This window comes from Amphibalanus amphitrite, unplaced genomic scaffold, assembly GCF_019059575.1.
Source record: "Amphibalanus amphitrite isolate SeventyFive unplaced genomic scaffold, NRLGWU_Aamphi_draft 000307F_arrow, whole genome shotgun sequence".
Taxonomy (NCBI): Eukaryota; Metazoa; Arthropoda; class Thecostraca; order Balanomorpha; family Balanidae; genus Amphibalanus; species Amphibalanus amphitrite.
Genome location: NW_024881802.1, coordinates 163,900 through 190,373, shown reverse-complemented (window position 1 = coordinate 190,373; position 26,474 = coordinate 163,900). Strand labels below are relative to the sequence as shown.

The following is a 26,474-nucleotide window of genomic DNA, read 5'->3' as shown; positions in this document are numbered from 1 at the left end:
TTGTCTTTCATTATTGAAATATATATTTTGGATTTGAAACAAGAACACAAAACTATGATTGAGTATAATAAGACAATCTCAATTATCTGAACCCAATCAAAAACCTTCGTTGAAAGGAAAAATGAATATATTTTGTATACGTCATTTCAGGACAGGGCGATAGCTTGATGACGTAATAGGACCATCTCAGCTGATCGGTGCTAGCATGGTGCTATGGGTGCTATTAGCGCCACCTGCCGCATGTAAACAAAAGTGCCACCCAAGCTACCCCCTGAGAGTTCCAGAGTGCTTGATGATATCACGGATTCAATATTCATGTGGATTGTGGATTGAAGCTAATTGATAAACTTTCATTATTTGAGGATGGAGGCCGAGACTATCAACTTCCAGTCTCACTCGCAGGATAAAGTTATCCGTGGGAACTCAAGGAAAAAGACGAGGCGCGGCAAGAAGAAAAGCGCAGTTCGTGAGCGATCTTTGAGCCGTCAAACGACACGAACTCCTTTCGCCGAGATCAAGTTTTCCCACATCCTCCATTCAAGTGTCAAACGTACTCCTTTCCCTCCAAGTCACCCCTTGTATGTTGGTTTGGCCGCTGACGCGCAAACGAAGCGCATCAAGGAGTTCATCTCGCAGATTCTCGAGGTCCGTCTGTGTGACACGCGGCAGGCACCGTCTCTGACGCCGTGCTCTGTCGGCTGCCGGCGCCGCCTGGAGGCCCTGCTGGCAGAAGTGCTGGCGCGCCGGCGCCGGTGCCGACCGTCGGCGCTGCTGGCGCGCCGCTGCGGCCGCGGCCGCGTGCCCCCGGGCGCGCTGGCGTCCGCGCTCGGGCGGCTGCTGCGCCGGCTGCTGCCCGCGGACCTGCTCGGGCCTCGGCGGCTGGACGCGGCCATCCGCCACCTGCTGTCGCTCGGCCGGTACGACCTGCTCAGCGTGGGAGACATCACCCGCGGCCTGCGCCTGCAGGGTCGCGCCTGGCTGGCCGGGGAGCGGGCCGACGCCGCCGTCCCCATCCTGAACCAAGTGGCCGTCTGGGCTTTCAGATGTTTTGTCCTGGACGTGCTCGGGGCGTACTTCTACGTGACGGAGCTGCTTCAGCCGCGACTGCAGCTGGGCTTCTTCCTGCTGCGCCACTGGCAGCGGCTGACGGACGGCGAGGTGGCGCGGCTGACGGCCGGCGGCGCGCTGCAGCCGCTGCCGCCCGTCGGGCCGGGCGCCGCGCGCCGTGCGGCCGCCAGGCTGCGGTTCCTTCCGAAATCGAGCGGAGCGCTGCGGCCCGTGTGCAGTTTGCAGCGGTCGGTGGCGGTAAAGGACCGCTGGGCGCAGCTGCGTACCGTCCTGCGGCTGCCGCAGATGGGCAGGGACATCACGGCCTCGGACCGCCGCCAGCTGCACCTCCGCTGGATGCGCTTCGTCACCGCCCGCCGCCGGCTGCCGTCGCCGCTCTGGTACGTCAGAGCCGACGTGCGCGATGCCTACGGCTCCGTGTCGCACGAGCTGCTGCTGCGCGTGCTGCATGAACGACTGGCGGCGATGCCGGCACAGGTTTATCTGGCTCGCCGCTCGCGGGGCACCGGCTACATGGCCTGGGATGGCGGATCCGCCCTGAAGATCTCCGTGTCCACGGCTGCCGTGCTGGAGGAAGTGACCACGCTGGTCAACACGCAGGAGGTGCGGTACGGCCGGCGGCGGTTCCGTCTGGCGCGCGGCCTGCTGCAGGGCGGTCCGCTGTCGGCCGACCTGTGTGACCTCTACTACGACTCTGTGCTGCGCCGCGCCGTGCCCTGGTGCTTCCCGGAGCGGAGTCAGGAGGCGCTGCTGATGTTCCGCTGCGTGGACGACCTGCTGCTCATCTCCGAGCGGCGCTCGGACGCGCTCCGCTTCCTGGAGCGGCTGCAGGCCGGACTGGACGGACGGCACGCCCGGCTCAACGGCGCCAAAACGAGGACCAACCTGCACGGCGAGCACGGACCCGAGGTGACCTTCTTCGGCACCGTCTTCAGCGTCGACAAGCTAGAGGTGAGACCGGCTGCTCGAGGGAAACCTTCGATTTTGCAACTGTGTGCCGTCCTGCAGTTGATCAAGGATGTGTATGGCTTTGCCTGTCTGCAATTATTTATCGATTTCTGTAGTATTCACAAATCGTTTCCTTTATGAACGAACACTTCTGTATTCATTAGTATCCTGTAATCATCGTAGTATGTGGTGCTAACCTATAGTCATACATTCCTATTGTGTAATAAATGCTAATGTGGTTGTTTTATGCTCATTATTTCGCAGCCTGAGGCGACGTTTAACATACATAGTCGCGACTCTGTCATGTGCCATTGTGCAAGGACTTCCCAGAGACGGTCCCTCGTTTATGTAGGACCGTCTAACCATATGTCTGGCCAATGTTTAGTCAAACCATGCACTGCCCTCCGTCCGGAGATGGATGGTTATTCACGGTGGTTCTCTGCCGCAGGTGTCTCCGGACTTCTCGGCTTACCGGGGTGTGGACATGCGGTTCACGTTCCGCACGCGCCAGCTGCGCTCGCCGGGCCGCTACCTGATGGCTCGACTGCCGTACCTGGCTACCGTGCGCCTCTCGCCAATCCACTGGGACCCTCGCATCAACTCGGCGGGCCGACTGCGGCGCTCCCTGGACGCCCACCTGGCGCTGACCGGCCGCCGCTACGTGGCGCTCTTGTCGCGGCTCGGACTCGACCGCGACCAGCGCAACGCGGCGTTCCTGGCGCGCGCGGCGGCGCTGTGCTGGCGGCGCGTGACGGCCGCTCTGCGACAGTTCGCCCGGCGGGGCGGCTACCGGCCGTGGGCACAGCGGTGGCTGGTGCGCCGCGCCGGAGCGACCATGTTCCTGCGCGTGCTGCCTCCTCACCTGGAGCAGCTGAGGGCAGTCATCGGCACTCAGGTCAGCCGCGCGCGCGGAAGCGCCGCCAGTACAAAATAGACGCCACGCACAGGCGAGGATAGATCAGTCGGTCATAGCTCGGCTCAGCAACACGGGTAACGCGGGCTAATGGCTCAGTTACTAGTTAGCCTGCGCCATGATGTAGGCCCAAGTCGAGGCTACTGATGCTATGGAACGAGGTTCGTTCTTGGTCTATCTTACTAGATCACCCAGCAGCAAGCTAAAATCCGTGTTTTAATCCCTGTCCAATATATTTTCGAATATACCTCGATATTTCCTAATCAGGGATAAGGCACACAACTGAATTCAGACACTATAATGGTGGTAATGGCGAATGCCGGGCGCTGCGATCCCGCGGCCCACGCGCGCGGGCTACTGGGAATGCATCTCGATGCATTATGCCGGTGTGGCGATGACGCACCGTTAGGTCGTCTTTGCGTCAAATGCGATTTATTTTGATGCGAAGTAATGCACGAAGACACGCATCCGGTCCGTCACAACAACACGGGGACGGCACGTTTTTACTAGTGGTGCCAATCAGAACTTGAACCCTCGGAATTCTGATTTGGACAACATTGGACAATCATTTGCTACACCATGGCATTTTTGTAAAGTAATCGTGCATAGCATTGATCGGCGAATAGAAAGTCCAGCTGTCGATATGATTAACCCGCGCCCCACTGCACTGGGGGTCTATTCATAGCCCCCTCTCGTTTTTCTGCAATAACTTCCAAACCGCTTGACGTATCGCCGCTAAACTTTCAGTACCTTAGGCTGCATCAATTTGACACCTTATGTCAAAATTTGAACTTCGTATCTATCATAGGTCGGCCGGAAATGACGTCAGAGTGACGTCATGTTTGGCCGATTTCGACGCAAAACATTGAACCACGGGAATCGCTCCCAAGAGCTCAGTTTTTGAGCTAGATCCAATTTCTTTGCATGAGAGGACTCAAAATGAGCTGCGCTATCAAACTGTTATCTCGAATTTTCAAAATTTTGAAAGTTTCGAAAATTATATAAATTATATATATATATATATATATATATATATATATATATATGTATATATATATATATATATATATATATATATATATATATATATATATATATATATATATATATATATATATATATATATATATATATATATATATATATATATATACAGGTATCGGTAGGATTGTGATTGCAGGATTGCAAAATCCTGATTGCATTCCTTTTTGGTGGATTGCACCTGGATTTGAAATCCATTCCTAAAAACAGGATTTGATTGCGGATTGGATTGCATCATACTTCCAATTTTTGCAATCCAATCCGGATTGTGTTTGATTAGTGCTTTGAAATGGTTTGTTGCGATTGAAAATTATGAGATCGGCTTCATCGGCTTAATGTACTTTGCTATTAAGGGCTTTACATCGAAACTTGAAATAATTTAAACGCTTTTAATTTAAACGCTCAAAATAATATACGCTGATGAACTACATAGGAAGGGCAAAATTACGTATTTGAGGGCGAGTTTTAAAAATATAAAACACTGGTTGGGTAGAAGTTTAAATGTGGGGGTGTTTGAGGCAAAAAATATTTCCCATAAAATACCTGTGCCTTAGATAGGAATTACTCGCAAGACTAGGTACTAGAAATGGGTGATTTGGGGATGGGGGCACGGCCCTATGCCCCCCTCCCTCCCCCAGATCCACTAGTGCACATAATAATACAACAGGATTGCAAAAAAGGATTGCGGATTTGATCACAATCCAAGTGAAAAAAGGGGATTGCGGGTAGGAATGCATTCCACTTCGGTACTAGGAATGTGGATTGGGAATGCAGTCCTTTCAAAAAGGATTTTACCGATGCCTGTATATATACAGGCATGGCATTTTATATATATATATATATATATATATATATATATATATATATATATATATATATATATATATATATATATATATATATATATATATATATATATATATATATATATATATATATATATATATATATATATATATATATATATATACAGGCATTTTATATATATATATATATATATATATATATATATATATATATATATATATATATATATATATATATATATATATATATATATATATATATATATATATATATATATATATATATATATATATATATTAAAATTCAAAATTTGTATTTTTATCTTTTTTTCAAAAACTTTTTGACTTTTCGAAAAAAAAAAAACAATATATATGATAGAACACATGCGTGTGACTTACTCTAGCAAGTTTTAGCCAGATATCTTCAAAAATGGCCAAGTTATACGCATTATAGCAAAAATTTCACAATTTTAAGTTTTTCAAATCAATTTTTCTGTACGAATTTGACATCGTACACCAATATAAATAGCACCATTGTGTTCCGGAGCTCAAACTGCATCTGATAGACATGTTTTTGTTGAACAATTTCAACTTTGAAATTTGACATGTTTTACCTGAAAGTGACCTGACCTATATTCAGATGAAAATGGCCTCAAATGACACAGGCGACACCGAATTCGAAATTTATGGCCTAAATGGACCTTAAAACATGTGTCACGTGACCGACTTATGACATAAGATTTCCGTGACCTATGATGACCAAACGGCAAACCCTGACCTGAAAATCAAAGTACAAGTTTCGTACCCTCAGGGTATCTAAAGCATCTGTTAACGAGTGTGTAAACCAAAAATCAGCCTGATCTGACTTGCAAGCCTGCAGCCAGAGCCCAAAAAGTGAACAAGCCAAATATCGATAGTTTTTACTTTGACCTGACCTGTGACGTCACCGGTGACCTCGAGGTCAATGAAATTAGGTTTCGCTCGACAGTTTTTCTGGGGCTATCAGATGCCGTTTGAATTTTGGCGGTCGGCCCAGTAGTTTCGGAGTTAGGAGGGGGCTATGAATAGCCCCCCCCCCCCCCCAGCAGGGCGCGTTATACGCAGAACCCATTGGGGCGCGGGTTACCACTTTTTGGCTGGTTATAGAACATTAAATGCAAATTAACCCGCGCCCTGCTGGGGACGGGGGGCAGAATCTGCCCCCTCCCGTTTTTCGCTAATAACTTCTAAACGCGTTACGCCAGCGACGCCAAACTTTCAGTATCTTATCATACATCAATTTCACACGTTTTCTGAAAATTTAAGCGTAATCCGTCGGAACTTTTTGAGAAAATGACTTTTAAGTGACGTTATGTCAGCCATTTTCGCCTCAAAAACGGCGAAATTTCAAACGCCGCTAACATCTTCATTTTTAAAAGGAATCAAGACGTAACAAAAAAGGTTATACGTGATTTTACTTTGTCTATCGAATGGCTATCTCGGTTTTTTGAAATTTTTTGATTTGGGCCCAATTTTTTTTCAAAAAACGAACTTTTTTGGGAAAATAATTATAAAATCCAAAATTTTGCGCGTATTAAAAAAACGGAATATATGTCAGAGAAGTGGTATATGTGCACCTACATACCCATTTTTAGAACAATCGGTTCAAAAATGTGGAAGTTATTCAAAATTTTATGACGTCACGACAAACAAATTTTTTGAAAAATGATTTTTTTTGGAAGTTTTAGACCTCGTACGGAAACAAAAGTAGCACCATTCGATTCGCCGTGAAAAATTGCATCAGATAGACACCTTTTTAGGCCTTAACAACCAACTCAAATTTGACCTGACCTTGACCTGACTTCGACCTGAAATTCATCCAGATGTGGTCCATATCACCTATTGAGTGTGCCTATTGAATTCTATGAATAAAATGACCCATAAAACATGTGTCGCACATGCCCTTTTCTATATTTTGTTTTTGGTGACCTGACCTGACCTGACCTGACCTGACCTTGACCTTAACCTCTGAATGATTTTGTATGCAAGGAATATTGTCTTGGTAGCCTAAGAACACGTTTTGGGCAATCAGTCTCAGTCCATGACTCCATTCTTCGGCAACTATGGTGCAAGGCCGATACTGTAGAAACTTGCAATTTGTACCCCTGACCTGACCTTGACCTTGACCTCAAACTTTAAATTAAGTACATGTTTTTAGTTGTTCGTGATGAGATCTTTCGATTGGCGTTTGAATTTTCCAAATCGGACCATTAGTTCGGGAGATAACAGGGGGGGGGGGTAAATTTACCCCCCCCCAGCCCCGCGCGTTCGGCTGGAGACCCCAGCCCCGCGCGGGTTAAACTCGGGTCAATATCAAATGGTTAAAGCCGCTCAGGTTACGATGCTGGTCACAAGGGAGGTTATTTTCAGCTCTGTGGTCAGCGCGCTCCGAGCAATCACGGAGTGGCAAACGTCCAACCCCATATCGGTCGGCGAGAATAGATTTTGTTGTTCTTTTTGGGCACAATTAGCACCAGGCACTCATTATTTACAACAAAACGGATGCCGGGTCCTAGACCAGCGCCCATAGGAACTAGGCGCTTAAGTTACCTATATGTTCTAGACCAGTGGTCGGCAGGTCATTCGGGGTTGTGCCCCCTTTTTAGGCGCCAGGCAGGGCCATTACCCCCACCTACCAGACCCCATTGCTGACACAACCAAGTTTACTGAAATTCCATACCTTTCTGGAACTCTTTGGGTATTTCTACATTTCCGATGCATCAAATTTAAAACATGACACTTCCTCCACAAAGCATTTAATATATCCCATTTAACCCTCGTACATATAGGGGCGGCGGGTTGTTCTTCGTTAAAAGCTCACGTAAAAGCCGTTGTATCACGACCAAATTGCACCCTCGAGCCAATCATTTTTTTTTCTTTACCTGCCCGGGAAAACCTGAGGGCCAGTTTTACTAACAGAAAAATAGCCGCCTGCCGGAGTTTTTGCCTAAAAACCGCTTCACATACGGAGCGTAAGCGCGATTGAGCATGTAAGTGGATAGGGCTGTACCGTTTACGCTCCGTATATGAAGCGGTCTTAAGGCGAAAAATTCCGGCAGGCGGCTATTTTTCTGTCGGTAAAACTGGCCTCTGGACCCATAATGATCATTGGCTTATGAGCTTTTTCTGGAGATCATCTTGAGCCATAAAATCTCACTTCAAGAAGTTATAGCGGGTCCCGATTTTCTCGATATTTGACCTCCTGAATGAGACGAAATGACCAAGGACCTTAAAAATGGGCATTTCCTATAGTCACGGGTAGGTAATACGCTCGTTTTTTATGCACAGCTCCATCTCAGAGTCCGAGAGGCCGCGGGGGTCCGATCGACTCCTCCCCCTTACGTTAGCGGCTGAGGAAACGCCAACAGACGGGCGACGGTTAAAAATTGCAGGTGCTTTTGTACGACTGTACGGAGCCGCGGTGAGATGGTGAGGCGAGCAGCTACGTGAAAATTGGTATCTAATCAATGTGTGCTTTGCCTTTGACCTGGGCTAATCTTGGGATGCAACAGTCACGATGGTTTCATCAATGGAGCCACAAATTCTAAAAAGATAGGTTTCTCAGAATCCCTCATTACCCCCACCGAAAGGGCTCCATTACCCCCAAAGGGGGCATGCCCCACCATTAGCCGACCCCTGTTCTAGACGCTGTATTTGCTTACAAATACAAACGGCAAGTATGACCTGACGTGTGTATCGTGTGTATTATACATCGCTAGCTGGCTTCGTTCTCGAGACATCACGGGGACAGGTATCCGCTCCCCCTCCCCCGTCGGTGCGAAGTTGACACGGACCCCCGTCGGTGCGCGGATATAAACAAATACACACACACAGTGCAACAGCCACAAAACTTGGGACATAAAGTAATCAGTCTTCTGGACCTCGGATATCGAGGAGCGCGGCGGGCCGCTGGAAGGGCGTTGCCGCCCAACTGTGCTGCCAACTGAGGGAACTTTCGGCACCTCCTGCCGCTCGCGCGGTTACACGGCAAGACTCGAGCTATGGCTGTGCTCATAGTTAGTGGCTGTGCTAGGTGACGTGTCGATCTGACAGGACCTCCGAGCTCAGCTCTTTCTCTTCATAATATATGGCGTTTGTCTGAAGACAGGTAGTTACATACCGGCTTATAAGAGAAGACATGCTGGCTTGTGGCTATGGCTGTCTGAGCAATCCTATCGCCCGATTTGGCGATGCCTTTTTGACACAGGTGCTAACCCTTTTGGCGAAGCGACGGGCCATTTCCAAAGAGGATCTTTACATCAGATAAGTCTGTCAAGTCTCAGGCAAATCAAAGTGAAGTTATTGACGAGCAGTGAACTGTACTGCGTTTTACTGGACCCAGGTATGCTAACGCATGTCTTCATCGCCCATCTCCGTCGTGTTTTTCTCCTCGGACAGCCTCTAATTTATCCCAGAGACTGGATTGGCGCATGGCTCGGTGAGACCGTCCTGGGGCTGCTCGGGCGGAGCAGGGGCGCTGATGGTCCACGCTTCCCGTCGGTGAACGCTGGCGTCCGGTGACGGCACGTGCTGGGTGACCTGGCGGCTCGGGCAGCAGCAGAGCGTCGCCCGGTAGGCGGCGCGCAGCTTGGCGTTGAGGAGGCCGTACGCCCAGCCCTCGAAGATGGCGCCGAACAGGCGCAGCTGGTGCAGCAGGCCGGCTGCCTGGGGCATCGGCCACCAGCGGCTGATGACGCGCACCACCGGCTCGGCCACGTCCAGCAGCAGCACCAGCGACAGCACGGCCAGCACGCGCCGGAACGCCCGGTAGTTGTCCAGCAACTGCTGGTCGCTCGGCAGGAAGCGGCGCCGCTCGCGCCGCAGCTGCCGGCTGGTGCGGTGGCCCACCACGGCCGTGTAGACAAACAGGCCCGTGTAGGTCAGCGCCAGCGTGACCAGCTGCGCCTCGGCCACCAGCGTGTAGACGGTGGCCAGCGCGCGCTCCCAGCGGCACTCGGGGAACGCCAGCGAGACGTTGCCGCTGCCCAGCGCCGTCTCGGCGAACCGCTCCAGCTGAAAGCTCATGCCGAAGACGCCGAACAGAACGTTGGCGGCCCAGGGCAGCCAGATGGCGGCCAGCAGCCACGGCCGGGCGCGCGTCATCAGGGCGTAGTGGTGCAGCGGCCGGGTGACCGCCACGAACTGGTCCACGGCCACGCACACCTCGGACATCTTGAAGGAGACGGCGAGGCCGAAGCTGCTGTACTGCAGCGTCTCGCAGACGTAGTTTACCTGCAGCTGCACGATGTCGTGTGCGCCGATCAGCGTCAGCGTCATGCCGAACAGCAGCACGGTGGCGGACAGGTTGCCGGCCAGCACGGCCATCGGCTCGTCCCAGAGGTGTCGGTTACTCACCACCGTGTACAGCGGCACGGCATAGTTGGCCGTCAGCAGGCAGCCCACGGCCGTCTTCACAAAGACGTACATGGCGCGGCGGTCCGGTCTCGGCCGCCCCAGCCATTTGTCTCCGAGTCGGCTCGAAGGCGGGAGACTATATAGATGGACAGCAATCGTCCCCATAGAAACCGTAACAAACACTGTACTAAGGAACGCCTCGCACGTTTCTAAACACGTGGTCATTGGCTATGTCTGATCTACATAGAAAAGCTACTTATCTACACCACAATCGTGTATCTACCTGATTGTCAGAGTATCGTCAGCTACTGTACATAAATGGGAGCTCATCCGAGGCCTCAGAAGAACGCTAAATGGCCCTGTTGGCCTGCTCAGCGCGTCCCTCTTCATCTCGGGCTCAGGACATCGGTCGGAACGGATCTCTGGCTACCAACAGCCACAATTGGCTGTTAAGACGGCGCCAGAGCACAACGGATTGCTTTGTAACAGGTAATTCTGCCCCATCGAACATGCCATTTATTCATTAATGTGCCATAGTTTTCAATAATTGTGCCATAGTTTCCAGTGATTTTGAAGTTGATGGCTAGAATGTTGCGATCAGTCGTTGAGCATTTTTAGTGGGAAGTTGACATTAATCCAATTACCAAATCACAATTGACCCGCGCCCCACTGCACGGTCTTGCCGAATACCAGATTAGCGCGAATTTAATCAAAAACCCGACTTACGATAAACTGTTATTTATACCTATCAATGGGTAGGAAATTGTCTGAAGTTATCGGATAGAACCTTATTTTTAAGCCACTTTACCATTTGAGGACGTATATCCCTGCCGAAAGTAGACCAACGCTCCGGTTCCTGAAATCGGGCTATGATACTGATAAATATGTCCAGTTTTGAATGTAAATTTTACGGAAGTTTCGAGAAGATATATGAGAAAATAGCATATCACCGGATAACACAATTCATGATGAAGCTGTTTCTACTATCATGGTAGCTTTTCAATGAATGGTTTTTGAGTTTAATGAGTTAGAACAGGAGCCCTGCATGTGTATCGTTCTCGCGATAGTATTGCATAAAGAAGTTGAAAAATGTCAAAATGGATAAAAATGGATATGACGAATAGGGCATGGCTGAACTCTCCGCACCTTTCTGAACATAAGCGAGTAAGTTTCCGCTGCCAGTTTTTGCCTATTTGCCGTCAATTCAGCTTTGAACATGTCTAGTCGGCCGTCCGGCGTGACCTGACCAAGGTCGGGGGTGGCGCGGCCGGACAGGCTCCAGCCTAATAAACAATGTCAAGCACACGAAATCGTTATTTCATGCACTTCTTGCAAGGTACGATGCTTCACTTTTGCATTGTTGGCCTTACGTGACGTCATTTATGGCGTCACTAGGGTAATTAGAGTTTTTTCGTCAATAACTCCCGATCAAATTGAGCTAGCGAGTCGGGAAATCCACCAATGGACTCCGGAAGACCCGCTGAATCGAATGATATGCTACATGACCTCCTTCGACCAACTTCGTGATCTGGGGGGCTCTGACCTGACCTTGACCCGAGGTCAACACCTTAAGTTTACTTTAGCCGAAGAAAAAGTACACCATTCGACGCATCTGAGCAAGGCGAACACAATGATGCCAAAATTGCGGCTGTGCGGCATTTTTTCGCGAAGTTATTAATAAAAAACGAATCCGTACCTTGGGGCACTTGACCTGACCTCAGAGGTCACAGGTTAACCTGAGACCTTAAAATCGGATACCAGTCGATGTGTCTCGTAACGGCGCACAGGCTCGTCTTTTTCCGCGAGGCTCTAGCTCCAGCAGGGGCGAAACAGCGACGGGGGTCGTATACGCCCCCCCCCCTTTCGGCCGGCGCGTATTTTGAAAATCAAATGGGTCCGGCGAGGGGTGAATGTCAGTTTTGGAACCAGGGAACCGTTTTCAGTGGATCCGAGCGGCGCTGGGATTAAATTCGCGCTAAACTGGTGTTCGGCCACACTGTGCACTGGCCACTGGGGTCTGCGTATATCGCGCCCTACTGGGGGGAGGCTATTCATAGCTCCCCCCTCCTAACTCCGAAACTACTGGGCCAATCGTCAAAATTCAAACGGCATCTGATACCCCCGGAAAAACTGTCGAGCGGAACCTGATTTCTAATTTCATTGATCTCGAGGTCACCGATGACGTCACAGGTCAGGTCAAAGTAAAAATTATCGATAATTGGCTTTTCACATTTTGGGCTCTGGCCGCCGTCTTACAAGTCACATCGGGCTCATTTTTGGTTTACACACTCGAGAGCAGATGCTGTAGATACCCTAAGGGTACCAAACTTTTACTTTGATTTTCAGTTCAGAGTCAGGCATAGGCGTCGCCAGAGATTTTCGGTTGGGGGGGGGGGCAAAATCAACTTTTGTTACGAGCGAGCGAGCGCAGCGAGCGAAGCGAAGTCTTTTCAATATAACGGAAAAATCTCAGTATGAGCGGCCCGGCCCGGCCCGGTCTGTAACGCTTTTGAGAGGCTTATATCTCAGCAACCGCTGGACCGATTGGCCTGCGGTCTTTTTTGCACCTAACCTAACCAAAAGTTAAGCACGGCATAGCGGCAAGGGATCCCTTAGAGAAAGGCTTGGGACTTCCAGGCCATTTCAGGCCACTCATGGTCAGTGTGGACTCTCAGAAGCCTGCAGTTAGGATACCTGAGATCGGCGTGGGTCATCCCAAATATTTACGTGTATGTGGTGCTTTAGGGCTTTCCGAGCCCAAGGTGGGGCCCTCAGAAGCCAGTGTAGTCGGCGGGCGCTAAGAGACTGGGCCCAGGGTAAGCCTGGAGCCCTCGGATAACAGTGTGAACCGTCGGGGTCTGTGTCGAATCCCTAAGGACCCTACGTAGGGACATAAGAAACATGTGTTGCGGCCCTCAGAGGTGCACGTGAGTTGTGATCCCTCAGATGCCGGCTTGGGGTTACCAAAGTCTGTCGCCTCAAGAGTTCGGCTGAACTATCCGAGGCCAATTAAGGTTCTCAGAAATTTTCGAAGGCATCCTCAAAGATTCGTGTGGCCCTTCAGAGGACTACATAATGTATAAGGTCCTCAAAGATCCCTGTAACGATCCCTCAAAGATCCCTGTTATGGGCCCTCAGAAAACATGGATACCAGTGGGACTCTCAGAGGCCGGTCTGGGCCCTCTGAAAGCTTCTTAGAGCTCAGTGGAGCTCCTTAGGAGCTTGTGTGAAAAGCAAGCTCATGAGCCCTGCGGCACTTGAACGGTACTTGAGCCTGTCACAGACATTTGGCGAGAGTTGAGAAAGGCCCCGAAGTTTTTGTGTCACGCTTTGAACGAAAATTATGTCAGCAGGCTCCAAAACTTATGAAAATCAGCTATAAAATGTAATATACATAGAACCAACTAGGAACATGGAATGAATCACAGCATTGACATTTCCGAGTCTGGAGTCGGAGTCTTGAAGATTTTAGCGACTGCGACTCTGACTCTTGTGTGAACTGCACGATCCAACCGAGTCTGACCTCACAGGCATTCTCAGAAAGGTACCCCCATTTTTTCCCGACTCGAAAATCTCATCGGATCTGCATCGATCTCATGGGGTGCCCCGTCCGAGGTTGGGGGGGGCAAGCTGCCCCGCTTGCCCCCCCCCCCGTGGCGACGCTAATGGAGTCAGGTCATCACAGGTCACGGAAATTGTATGTCATGCATCGGTCACGTGACACATGTTTTATGGTCCATTTAGGCCATAGATTTCGAATTCGATGTCGTTTATGTCATTCGAGGTCATTTTGAGTAGAATGTAGCTTAGGTCAGGTCACTTTCAGGTTAAAAGGTCAAATTTTGACGCTAAAATTGTTTAACAAAAAAGTGTATTCGGATGCAGTGTGAGCTCAGGAACACGATGGTGCTATTTGTATTGGCGTACGATGTCAAATACGTACTGAAAATTGATTTGAAAAATTTGTTATCGTGAAATTTTTGCTATATGCGTATAACTTGGCCATTTGTGAAGACATCTGGCTAAAACTTGCTAGAGTAAGTCATGAGCATGTGTTCTATCACATATATACCGGGTTTTTCTAAAAGTCAAAAACTTTTTGAAAAAGACAAAAATATAGATTTGAAATTTTTATATATACTTTTCGAAATTTTCAAAATTTAGAACATCCGAGATAGCAGTCTGATAGTGCAGTCTATTCTGAGTCCTCTCATGCAAAGAAATTGGTTCTAGCTTAAAACTGAGCTCTTGGGAGTGATTGCCGTGGTTCAATGTTTTGGCTCGAAATCGGCCGAACATGGCGTCACTTTGACGTCATTTCCGGCCGACCTATGATAGCTACGAAGTTCATATTTTGACACAAGGTGTCAAATTGATGCAATCGAAGGTACTGACAGTTTGGCGTCGATACGTCACGCGGTTTAGAAGTTATTGCAGAAAAACGGGAGGGGGCTATGGATAGCCCCCCCCCCCCTCCCCAGTGGGGCGCTGGTTAACTTGCACAGACATCTACCTGCGAGGTAACCACCCTTGACGAAACGGGCTGGATATGACCGTCTTGGGCTTGCCATTAAATTAGCATGCAAATGCATCTGCATATTGCATACCTACTGGACGATGGCTTTGAAACTTTCGGCGGCTGCTAAGTAATAAGAGTATAAAGTATATGTGTACAACGTATATCTTGGAGTTTTGATATCGTTGACTTAAGGCCAGGTTAATTGTGAGTCCTCTCCATTAGACAGGTCGGTAGGTCGGTATAAGTCAATGGGAGGAAACTGTAAAAGGCGCTTCGTTTGGACGAACGTCATTCTAAACACTCTCGAACATCGGGTTACATGCAGATAAACATGACACACTGAATCAGAAAATTGCACCCGGACCCCTCGCTTTCCTATGCCTCTGAGGTCATCTCAGGTCATGCAAGATCTCCAGCAGTTTTTTCTTGACAATAATTGTTGATAAATCACTATGATAGACATGCTAGCGCGATGAAAACACCTTATGCACGGTCGACTATACGGATCGACTGATATGCAGCATGACCTTTTGACACTACCTATATGCATCAATTAATACCTAGGTTAGGTAGTTTCACTTCTCTCAGCTCTTGCAAGGTTATTGATATCGTAATTCGTAAAGGCCAGATGCATTAAATATATCCATAGTGTAATAAATAACAAGTGAAGACACTTCGATTATTTTGTGTAATGCGTTTTCTTCTGCCGGAAGTGCTCTTTCAGAAAATTAACGATATCTGATGACGATTGATGACGTTTTCGTCATTGTAGTGCAAAAGTTTCATCCCTGTAGTGAAAACTTTTAATCCAAGAAACTACTATCCAAGCTTGTAGTTATATAAGTGTTGGTTTTAACAGCTAATTCGCTTTTATTTACGACAAAAACTGAAAATAAATCCCTCTACACGCAACTTGAAATGTAATACCACTTAAACATACTCGTAATGAGAAGACCAAAAACCTATTTTTACTACATATCTTTATAAGCTAAGAATGTCTTCTTTATGCCACAATGGGTATAGCGTATGAACACTGGACAGGCACCAATGCATACATAGCTCGCAATACCTAAGAATTCATGCTCTCTTATCAGGCATATCGTTCGGAAGTTGTGTAAATGCCGACGCAGTGTTAAAATGGGCCAAACAGCTATTCATCAACTGGGCATTTCATCAGGCTGAAACGCATCGATGTCCCCTGATTTTGCATATTATAATGCATTCAATAGGAACAATGAACATTTGATGAATCTCATTCATTTCGCGCAATAAAAAGCATAGGTTCTCAAGTCAAAGTGAAGGAAAAGACCGATCAAAATGACTCGTATAATACCTACAAACTTTGTTTAAATACTCTACACATTTAGGGACCGGTACTGTTACGGTGTCCTCTATTTTTGAATATTTTCATACCGGTTCTGTCACATTGCATTCAGTAAGCGACCATACATGCAATAAAAACAGTGGGTTCTCGAGCGTAACGTTACAGAATAGAGTGAATGCTGATACGATGTTCAACATGTTTGAGCGCACTTAGATCGAGTAGGACTTTCATCGGGCTATGGCACATCGATTTCCTCTGTTTTTAAATATTTCCACGCATTTTATAAGAAAATACGATTATTTTCTTTCATTAAATGCAATAAAAAGCATGGGTTCTCAAGTCCATGTCAGTCAAAGGTCCGATCAAAATGGGTAATGTTTTAGGGACGTTGTCAAAATACCCTACACTTTTAGGAGCCGGTGGTCTTATGATGTCCTCTGTTTTTGAACATTTTCATACCGGTTCTGTCACATTGCATTCAGTAAGCGACCATACATGCAATAAAAACAGTGGGTTCTCGAGAGTAACGTTACGGAATAGAGTGAATGCTGATACGATGTTCAACATGTTGGGGCGCACTTAGATCGAGAAGGACTTTCATCGGGCTGTGGCACATCGATGTCCTCTGATTTTAAATATTTTCACGCATTTTTTAAGAAAATATGATTACTTTCTTTCATTAAATGCAATAAAAAACATGGGTTCTCGAGTCCATGTCAATCAAAGGACCGATCAAAATGGGTAGTGTTTTAGAGACGTTGTCAAAATACCCTACCCTTTTAGGAGCCGGTGGTCTTATGATGTCCTCTGTTTTTGAATATTTTCATACCGGTTCTGTCACATTGCATTCAGTAAGCGACCATTCATGCAATAAAAACAGTGGGTTCTCGAGAGTAACGTTACGGAATAGAGTGAATGCTGATACGATGTTCAACATGTTGGGGCGCACTTAGATCGAGAAGGACTTTCATCGGGCTGTGGCACATCGATGTCCTCTGATTTTAAATATTTTCACGCATTTTATAAGAAAATATGATTATTTTCTTTCATTAAATGCAATAAAAAACATGGGTTCTGGAGTCCATGTCAATCAAAGGACCGATCAAAATGGGTAATGTTTTAGGGACGTCGTCAAAATACCCTACACTTTTAGGAGCCGGTGGTCTTATGATGTCCTCTGTTTTTGAATATTTTCATACTGGTTCTGTCACATTGCATTCAGTAAGCGACCATACATGCAATAAAAACAGTGGGTTCTCGAGAGTAACGTTACGGAATAGAGTGAATGCTGATACGATGTTCAACATGTTGGGGCGCACTTAGATCGAGAAGGACTTTCATCGGGCTATGTTACATCGATGTCCTCTGATTTTAAATATTTTCACGCATTTTATAAGAAAATATGATTATTTTCTTTCATTAAATGCAATAAAAAACATGGGTTCTCGAGTCCATGTCAATCAAAGGACCGATCAAAATGGGTTATGTTTTAGAGACGTTGTCAAAATACCCTACACTTTTAGGAGCCGGTGGTCTTATGATGTCCTCTGTTTTTGAATATTTTCATACCGGTTCTATCACATTGCATTCAGTAAGCGACCATACATGCAATAAAAACAGTGGGTTCTCGAGAGTAACGTGACGGAATAGAGTGAATGCTGATACGATGTTCAACATGTTGGGGCGCACTTAGATCGAGAAGGACTTTCATCGGGCTGTGGCACATCGATGTCCTCTGATTTTAAATATTTTCACGCATTTTATAAGAAAATATGATTATTTTCTTTCATTAAATGCAATAAAAAAAACATGGGTTCTGGAGTCCATGTCAATCAAAGGACCGATCAAAATGGGTAATGTTTTAGGGACGTCGTCAAAATACCCTACACTTTTAGGAGCCGGTGGTCTTATGATGTCCTCTGTTTTTGAATATTTTCATACTGGTTCTGTCACATTGCATTCAGTAAGCGACCATACATGCAATAAAAACAGTGGGTTCTCGAGAGTAACGTTACGGAATAGAGTGAATGCTGATACGATGTTCAACATGTTGGGGCGCACTTAGATCGAAAAGGACTTTCATCGGGCTATGTTACATCGATGTCCTCTGATTTTAAATATTTTCACGCATTTTATAAGAAAATATGATTATTTTCTTTCATTAAATGCAATAAAAAACATGGGTTCTCGAGTCCATGTCAATCAAAGGACCGATCAAAATGGGTTATGTTTTAGAGACGTTGTCAAAATACCCTACACTTTTAGGAGCCGGTGGTCTAATGATGTCCTCTGTTTTTGAATATTTTCATACCGGTTCTGTCACATTGCATTCAGTAAGCGACCATACATGCAATAAAAACAATGGGTTCTCGAGAGTAACGTTACGGAATAGAGTGAATGCTGATACGATGTTGAACATGTTGGGGCGCACTTAGATCGAGAAGGACTTTCATCGGGCTGTGGCACATCGATGTCCTCTGATTTTGTGTCTACCAAGGCATTCTGTAAGAAACTGGGATTATACCTTCGTTTAGTGGAGTAAAAAACGTGGGTTTTCATGTCTAAGTCAATTAAAAAATCCATCATGACGGGGCATGGAAGACGATGATGTAGGCCGAGGATAGCGTTCAATGATTTAGGAAGTGACGTTTTATGACGTTTTATTACGTCATACTGCAGCGTGAGTAGCTACATAGCCCACTCCCAGGTGAAGAAAAGTTGTTACATGAGTTTGCATTATAAATTGGTGAAGTGTCTTCACTTGTTATTTATTACACTATGATATATCCTATGACATTTTAGACATCGTAAAGCCTTTGGCAGCTCGTTTTTGTCAGCTGCCAAAATCATCCTCTATAAGGAAATAAATATTTCTCAAATTTGTTACAAAATGTGGCAGTTTAGACGATAAGCGCATGCCCTGACCAGTAGCGACGGAACACCTTCAATTAAGTGGGGCACTGCGACTTTTGATCCCATTCTTTCCATGCAACGCCCATAGGGCTAATGTAAAAATGGCAAAGTCAAGGGAGGGGGCACGGTGCCCCGGTGCCCCCTCCCCCTCCCCCGTTCCGCCGCCTATGGCCTGAACTTATTTTTCCCGCCTCCCTTGTTTCTTTTTAATATATAATTATAGCAAAGCATGCTTCTGTTGCACACGTCATTGCAATGTCAAGCAGTGTCACGTTAAACCCCACTGGTCAGTTGTCAGATCAGATAGGAAGCTAGCCAAATCCAAATTTCTCTCCATCTAAGCTCACTCTCTCCGTTCATCTCCATCCGCTGTGTTCAGAGAAAGTGCGGTCCGGCTGTGTATGTGCCGATGTCGCCGATTGCGGACGGAAGTGCAGCAGCGGCCGCGGCGGCGCCAAACAGGCTTAGCGTCCGTCTGACCCGTGAGCAGAGCCGGCGGTATGGCTCCGATCGGATCAGTTCGTGGCCGGGTAATCGACTGAGGGTCCTCGGCTGACCGACCGGTCGCCGGCGGGCACCGTCAGACGGCACAAATGGAGCGTCGCCCAGCGGCTCGCGGCAGTGCCCGCCATGGTGTCCTCGCGAGTCGCCCGGTGTCGGACGGGGGCGCCGCTGCTGGCGCTGGTGCTGGTGCTGCTGCCGGCGGCCTGCAGCGCCGATAAACCGCCTCCCCCCGCCGCAATGGAGTTCCACGCCACCCCAAAACCGACTCCGGGTCCGGAGTATCGCGCCCCTCCGCTGCCACCGGGACACTACGCCCCGCCGGCCGTCTTCATGCAACGTCAGAAACAGCAGCAGCAACAACGGCAACAACAGCAGCAGCAGCTGAAGCAACAGCAACAACAACAACAACAACAGCAGCAGCAGCAGCAGCAGCAGCAGCAGCAGCAGCAGCAGCAGCACCAGGGCTTTGTCTACTACTACCACGTTCCCAGGCCCACACCATACACCGCCCCGCCGACAAACTCGCTGAAGAATTCCCTGAGGACGGCGATGGGTAAGCTGCAGAACATGCTCCAGAAGAGGCCGCAGTCCACACGGAAGATGCGTCCTCGGCCACGCCGACCGCGTCACCGGCTCCGGCGGCCAGCAGCTCCAGCTCAGGCACCAGCACGACCAGCACCTGCTGCAGCACGACCAGCAGCTGCGGCACCAGCTGCTGCAGCTGCAGCTGCGGCGGCGCCGGGAGCGGCCCCGGCCGCCGGGGCTGGCGGGACTGGTGCCAACGCCGCGGCCGCTGCTGCCGCCGCAGCCACTGCCCAGCGAGCAAGGGACGGAATACAAACCGGTGAGTCTACTTTGTGGTATGCTAGATCATAGATGGTTGTGCTTGCCGTGTTAGAAATAAATGCAAAGAAAATATGTGGAAATAGAAAGGAATTAGGCATCATGTAAAATCTGCATTCATCAAACAACAATGACTGCTCGGATTTGTCTGCAGCTGTAACATTCAGGTACCATTAAATCAGTTTTTGCATTGCTGCCAATAACATGTTTTTGATGATGTGGAAGGTAGGTAGGGCGTCAATTTATAGAGCTAGGTACCCGGATGACGAATACGTTACAGAAACAAGGAAAGGCAAGGCGCAGATATCTGTAGCCACTGGCTGATTATCATACGTTCAGCTGCACTCACATCAACCATGCTTCCAGCGCCTATGGGTACCCAATGACCGTGCATTACGCAATGCATATGCCATGCACCTTCTTCCTTGCTGATAGAACGTGATGCGGCGGACGGTACGACCAAAATGTTCCTACCCGGTGCCTAGGTGGCGCTTAGCTGTTGGGAACCGACTGCCGACTTCCATTCGATGAGCACCTAACCTATACCAGCGACTATCGACCGAGACGGGTTAGACAGCAAATGTCACGGTCATGGGCATTGCTTGTGTCGCATTGTCTATTGACTCACCGTACGACGCATTGCATTCTAAGCTGTAACAATAGGTACCAACTGCAGGCAACTTGGTGATAAAATGCGCGTCTTCGTGATAGCACAGGCCTTTAGACGTGGTCCGTAGAGCTGCCCCCAACGGCGTTGTAGCTGCTGTCACCGGCGTTGGAGCTGCAGTCTGCACTAGTGTTGGATCTGCCCTGACCTGTGTCAGAGTTGCCCTCACCTGTGTTGGAGTTGCCCTCACCGGTGTTTGAGCTGCCCCCGCCGACGCGGTATTTGAGCTGCCCCCACCGGTGGCCCTCCATTGCCACCGCCGGTGACCCTCTAGGCGCCACCGGTGGTGACCCTCTAGGTGTCACCGCCGGTGACCCTCCGTGGTGACCGTTTGTGCGGCTGACTGTTTGGTCCGGCTTGGGGTTAGGCTGTCACACGGGATGGACTGAGCCGCCGCTGTGCCTGTGGCGCATTAGCCGGTGGTCAACTCGGTCGGCAACGTCTCCCCTTATCCTCTTTTAAGTCTCGTTTCATTATCCCGTGGTGGCTAAACTAGACATTGGCCAAAATTACTACTAGACATTGACATAACAATCAGAAACAAAAACAAACAATTATTTTAGAGAATGTCCCCGCGGCGCAACATGCTGCAGAAATGCATGCATACAAAAAATGCATAAAAATGCGTCTTACAAAGTGACCGTAGGTACCTACTGGCCTTCGGCTGTCCATTGTCCAATTTGTAGTTAACTTGTATGCATAAAGTGGTGATAGAAGCACACACCCAAAACAATTACCTATCCTGATATGCCATTGCCATTTTATAATTGCAATAGCATTGTGCTGGACGACTCTGAAGCCTCCGTAGGTATGTCTTGATAGTTAATAATAGGTATACAATAAGTAGTAGGTATACACAGTGCACCGCTAGCGATGCACTGTGCCAAACGATTGACTTGCGCCTTTATATCAAGGTGGAGCAGTTAACGTAACTACCAAGTTTTTTTTGTGGCTAACACTTTTAGTTTCCTTGGTAACATTGGTTAGCCAAGACCAGTTAGAGTCGAGTTTCAGTTCTCGTCCTTTTTTATCTGCCGTAATGCAAAACTGGAAGAGGAGATGGGACCTTCTTATGCACTGAGTCATACGCATACTGGCAAAAAGATGTTTAGAAAGACGAGACGTTAACTAGTTACATCTGGAACATTGTTATCGGTCCAAGCGAACGGCGTAAAATTCCCCACCTGTTGCCTCAGTCGCACGCAAATAGCTGTTGCACAACCTGCACTGCACTAGGGCATGTTATCGTTGGCAGACGATATTCCACTTCGTCGTGGTCATTGTTTTTCTCATGCTCCTCAGTCGTCTTAGCATTCTACATTTACAGTGTACGATTACCTATATGCATTCGTATCCTGATATAGCGAGGTTTGTAATCTCTTCGTTTTCTCATTGCATCAATTAAATGATGATCGTCTGTAAATAACTTCGTTATACATCAGCTGCCTGCTGCTTGACCGTGGGTGCTGAGCAGTGAACACTGCGGCCTGGACTGGTGCCAGCCATATCCCTGCACCTTCCAGTCGCTCCCACTCATAACGGGAGGCGATCACTGGCCGGATAGGCCGAATCGACTGATTGGCATATTCCCAGAACACTGGCGGAATGCCGACAACGGGGGCAAAACTAGCTTTCGAAACATTCTTGTATGCTCGAGAACGTAGAGCCGAGTTGGCGTCTGGCATGCACTGGCAGAGTTGCGTCAAAATTGGCAAATGCCGCTCACTGCAAGACTAGGATGGGTCATGCCTCATCCACTACCTCGGAAATATTTCCATAGATTGACTGCGATAACAGCTTGCATAAGCAAACTTCATTTTCATTGGCATCTCTCCACTCGCAGGAATGTTCCAGTCGATTAGAGTCAATTAGTGCTTATTTAATTCGCAGAAATGATTACATTTAATAGACGTTTATCTAGAGCGTTGACAAGTTAAAACTCTGTGACATATTCTCTAAAAAAAATGGTTTGTTGATATGGTTCAATCCTAAAATCATTTAGTGTTAAATTTTCACATTTGCTTGCTTATCAAGATGACTTTTGACATTTTTGAAAAAACAACTTTTTTATTTTTGTTAATGACAGTGTTTCCGGGGATTGTCATGATAATGAAGCGTTGAACGGAATTGAGAAGTTTTCTCCAGCTTTCCAAACAAACTTGGCGTGAAGTGGCGCCATAATATTTTTCATAACTTAAAATAATTTAAACCAAACAGAGTACAAAAGATAATGTAAAATTGATGTAGGCAAATGGCCAGGAGGTGCACGCAGATGTAAGGACGGTTATCGCAGTTTTATATGAGTGTCTCCGTCTCCGAGTTATCAGAAGTGCCTCCTTTCTCCGCGACCGTTTATGAGCTGACTAGCCATCGCAAGATCATTTACTATATTTGAGGACCATTAATGTGCCAGCTTTCTTGGACCGTATGGAGTTAATGGCCCAGATAAGGAGAACCGGATTTTTAGAACTTATCCATACCTTCAAAACTCATGGAAACGTCTTAAATTCTTCAAATTTTGAGTACCCCAGTGCGAAATTCGCCCCGACGGGTTGTCGGTCGTACCCCAACCACATTTCACACCACTATGAACAATAAATGCACACACTGAAATCGCTATTACCGATATGCTCATCCAATCAAGTTTCGAGAAACCCGTTCATCATCATCTCCTGCGGTTTCGAACACGCCTGTTAGGTGGCTTCTGATGCTCGTCGAGGTCGGAATTTCCAAATACGCGTGGTGCGTCGGGCCGCGCGCTCTGACTTCGGCCAAGAAAAATGCGTCAGCTGATCATTGTCATTTCTGCCACTTGCGTGTGGTGAAATGGGGTCATAACTTATAAGACGGCTTTTTCATATCAATTATTTTACATAAAATCATATTTCAAACCATAAATAATGTTCGACAGCCAAATAAAAGAAACAATACCAATACGGGCTTACAGTTTAAGGCTCGACATTGTGTTGTCTACGATTAGACAGCTGATAATTCATTCCCGTACGTCGTATGGTCGTAACACTATAATGACCTTTGCTTATTGTCACAAGTGCGCCGCATTCGCAATTGTTGCCCGACGCCTGTTTGCAGGTGAGCCCACTACAGTTGTTATACATATCTAAAAACCGATAAACTTTTAGGCGAAAAAGGCACTATTCCAGGCCCATTTTTGATTTTTTTTGCGATATTAGGTAAAAACAGAAGCTTCTTATCCTAGGAAAAATAAAATGGGAAATCTTTCAAAGGTGGCACACTACCTTTAATTCTTGTCAGGCTTGGCCTGAGCTTCTTATTCAGTGACGGATATGTTATCGAACAGCCTTATGCCATCGCACGTGCACTGGCCGAATGTGGGTCGTCTACACAGCCGGGCAGCTGCTCACGCAGGCCATTCAATTCATCGAACACCTGGGTCCGGCACAGGGTACAGACGCCCCGGGGCCACAGGCTCGTGGACCGGTAACGTATCGCTATTGACCGTCACCTCCGCTGATGGAAATTTCCAGTCGTTGACGGCCGCCTGGATACGACAGACGACACCGAGGGTCCTCCGGACTCGGGACGACAGATGTCACCCAGATGTCACGGACGGAAGGGGTGGAGGGATCAGCGGAGAGGGGGTGCCAACCGGCGCTCGGTCGCTGGACGCTGGTATGTCCCTATCTAATTCAGACGTCGGAGACCTGATCTGAGGACAGGGGGTATCTATTGATCAGTAGCGACCAGCGGAAAGCGGCGATAAGGATATTTTCAAAGTACAAATCATGCTGTCAAAATCATAGGCTGCATGAGACGCTTCAAACATTTATGAGGTAAGAGGTAGTTTTACAGACAGAAAATCGTCTGCTGAGGCTGCTTTTAAACCACCCATTAGTCTTCCCAATAAGTTTCATCGGCAACGAAAAAAAAAAGATTCTGTATAAATAAAGATCAGTTAGGGGCCGGCGAATATTTCTCGGTCGGCGTTTCTGTAGCTGGCGTAACTTGTAGACGGCTTCAGGACCTTAAAGCTACCGCATTTTTTACCGTCGATTTTACTGTTGGTAGAATTGGCCTTAGGTAAAAATGAGACAGATGCGTGATAGGTCAGCTTCGTCTATTTTCACATTACCTGGTAAATGGCACAATGGCTCAATAGCTTTCCCAAACAATTCAATGGTGGAAAAAATATCGCCGCTGATAGCGTGAGCAGCGTGTATCGCCACCAAGGTAATGGGAATGAGCACCATAACTTTATCAGCAGACAGACCTGACCTGACCGACACTGACACCTGACCACGGCCAACACTGACACCTTACCACGGCCAACACTGACACCTTACCACGGCCAACACTGACACCTTACCACGGCCAACACTGACACCTGACCACGGCCAACACTGACACCTGACCACGGCCAACACGGACACCTTACCACGGCCAACACGGACACCTTACCACGGCCAACACGGACACCTTACCACGGCCAACACGGACACGGACACCTGAGGCACCGGTCTGCGGACACCGGTCATACCCAGTCCACGTGCACCGGGACCCGACCGTCTGGGACGTCTGGGTGGCTACTCAATACTCGCTGACCAGCTCGCCTGCACCCATTGATGACAACACAAAGACTGTGGCATTGGAACAACGCTGGACTGTGGCCATTGACCGTTGTTTGGCCAGCCACTGATAAAGTAGAAGAGCTGCGGCGCAATTCTAATGCTGCGATGTCCGTCCGTTCCAGGCGATATTCTTCTGATGAAGATACTGTTGGCGATCTCAGGAACAATGCTGGCTAGTGGTATGACCATTGGCTGATCTAACCTGACCTACTGGCCTGAATCTGACCAGACTACGGCCCTCCGACGCTGGACCGGGCAGGTGCCAAAAACCCGCCGTGGTGGGAGGCGTGTGTCGTAGACGAAACAGTCCAGCCGTGTTCTCAGACGCCCGCATACGTTTCGGACATGGAGCGCAGGCAGTGGGGTACCTGGCGCTGTTGATTCGTCACAGTCACGGCTCTGCCGGAGACCAGCGTGGCATGGCACGACCTTCAGTCACCAGCTGGCACTCATGGCGGCGTGCAGGGCTAGGTGAAGTGGATGGAGAGGGGTCGCGTGTGCTGCTGGTAGGCCTGTGGAAAGCCTTTGGCATGTTTTTGTTACAATGTTAGTAAATTAAAGTGCACACGATACAATTAGACAACATAGAACTTAAGATTTACTGGACAGCTTTCACTGTTGCCAGTTTTGACGATTTAACCCTCGCCCGCACATGGGGGGTGGTTGCCACCCCCCCCCCCCCCAGGCAGTCTTTCTGCTCTGCACTCAACATTTTTAGAGCTAGAAGGCTGATTTTTCGTATAGCTGCTCGTCTATCCTTTCTTGATGTGCACTGAAAATTTCAAGTTTCTATGATTTTTGGTTTCGGAGATATGACCTTGTTTTTCAGGTCATGTCATGACCCAAATGGCCAATTCTCAACATCTTGCGTCTGCCATGGGCCTTGTGAGCTTTTGACACCCTGCTTTCGGCCTTTTTTGCCAGTCT

At 48.0% G+C, this 26,474-nt stretch overlaps 1 protein-coding gene across 2 annotated transcripts; it reads left to right on the top strand.

Moving 5' to 3' along the window:
* The first annotated feature begins 175 nt into the window (after positions 1 to 175).
* LOC122388078 (telomerase reverse transcriptase-like) lies at positions 176 to 26,180 on the top strand. Of its 2 annotated transcripts, XM_043378860.1 has the most exons (3): positions 176 to 2,019; positions 2,465 to 2,911; positions 25,670 to 26,180. In XM_043378860.1, exons 1-3 carry the CDS (start codon positions 364 to 366, stop codon positions 25,682 to 25,684), a joined length of 2,118 nt encoding a protein of 705 aa, XP_043234795.1. In that variant the 5' UTR covers positions 176 to 363; the 3' UTR covers positions 25,685 to 26,180. The 2 variants fall into 2 exon arrangements, with proteins under 2 accessions (XP_043234795.1, XP_043234794.1); XM_043378859.1 differs by lacking the exon at positions 25,670 to 26,180 and having other exon boundaries at positions 178 to 2,019; positions 2,465 to 3,176.
* Positions 26,181 to 26,474: the final 294 nt, after the last annotated feature.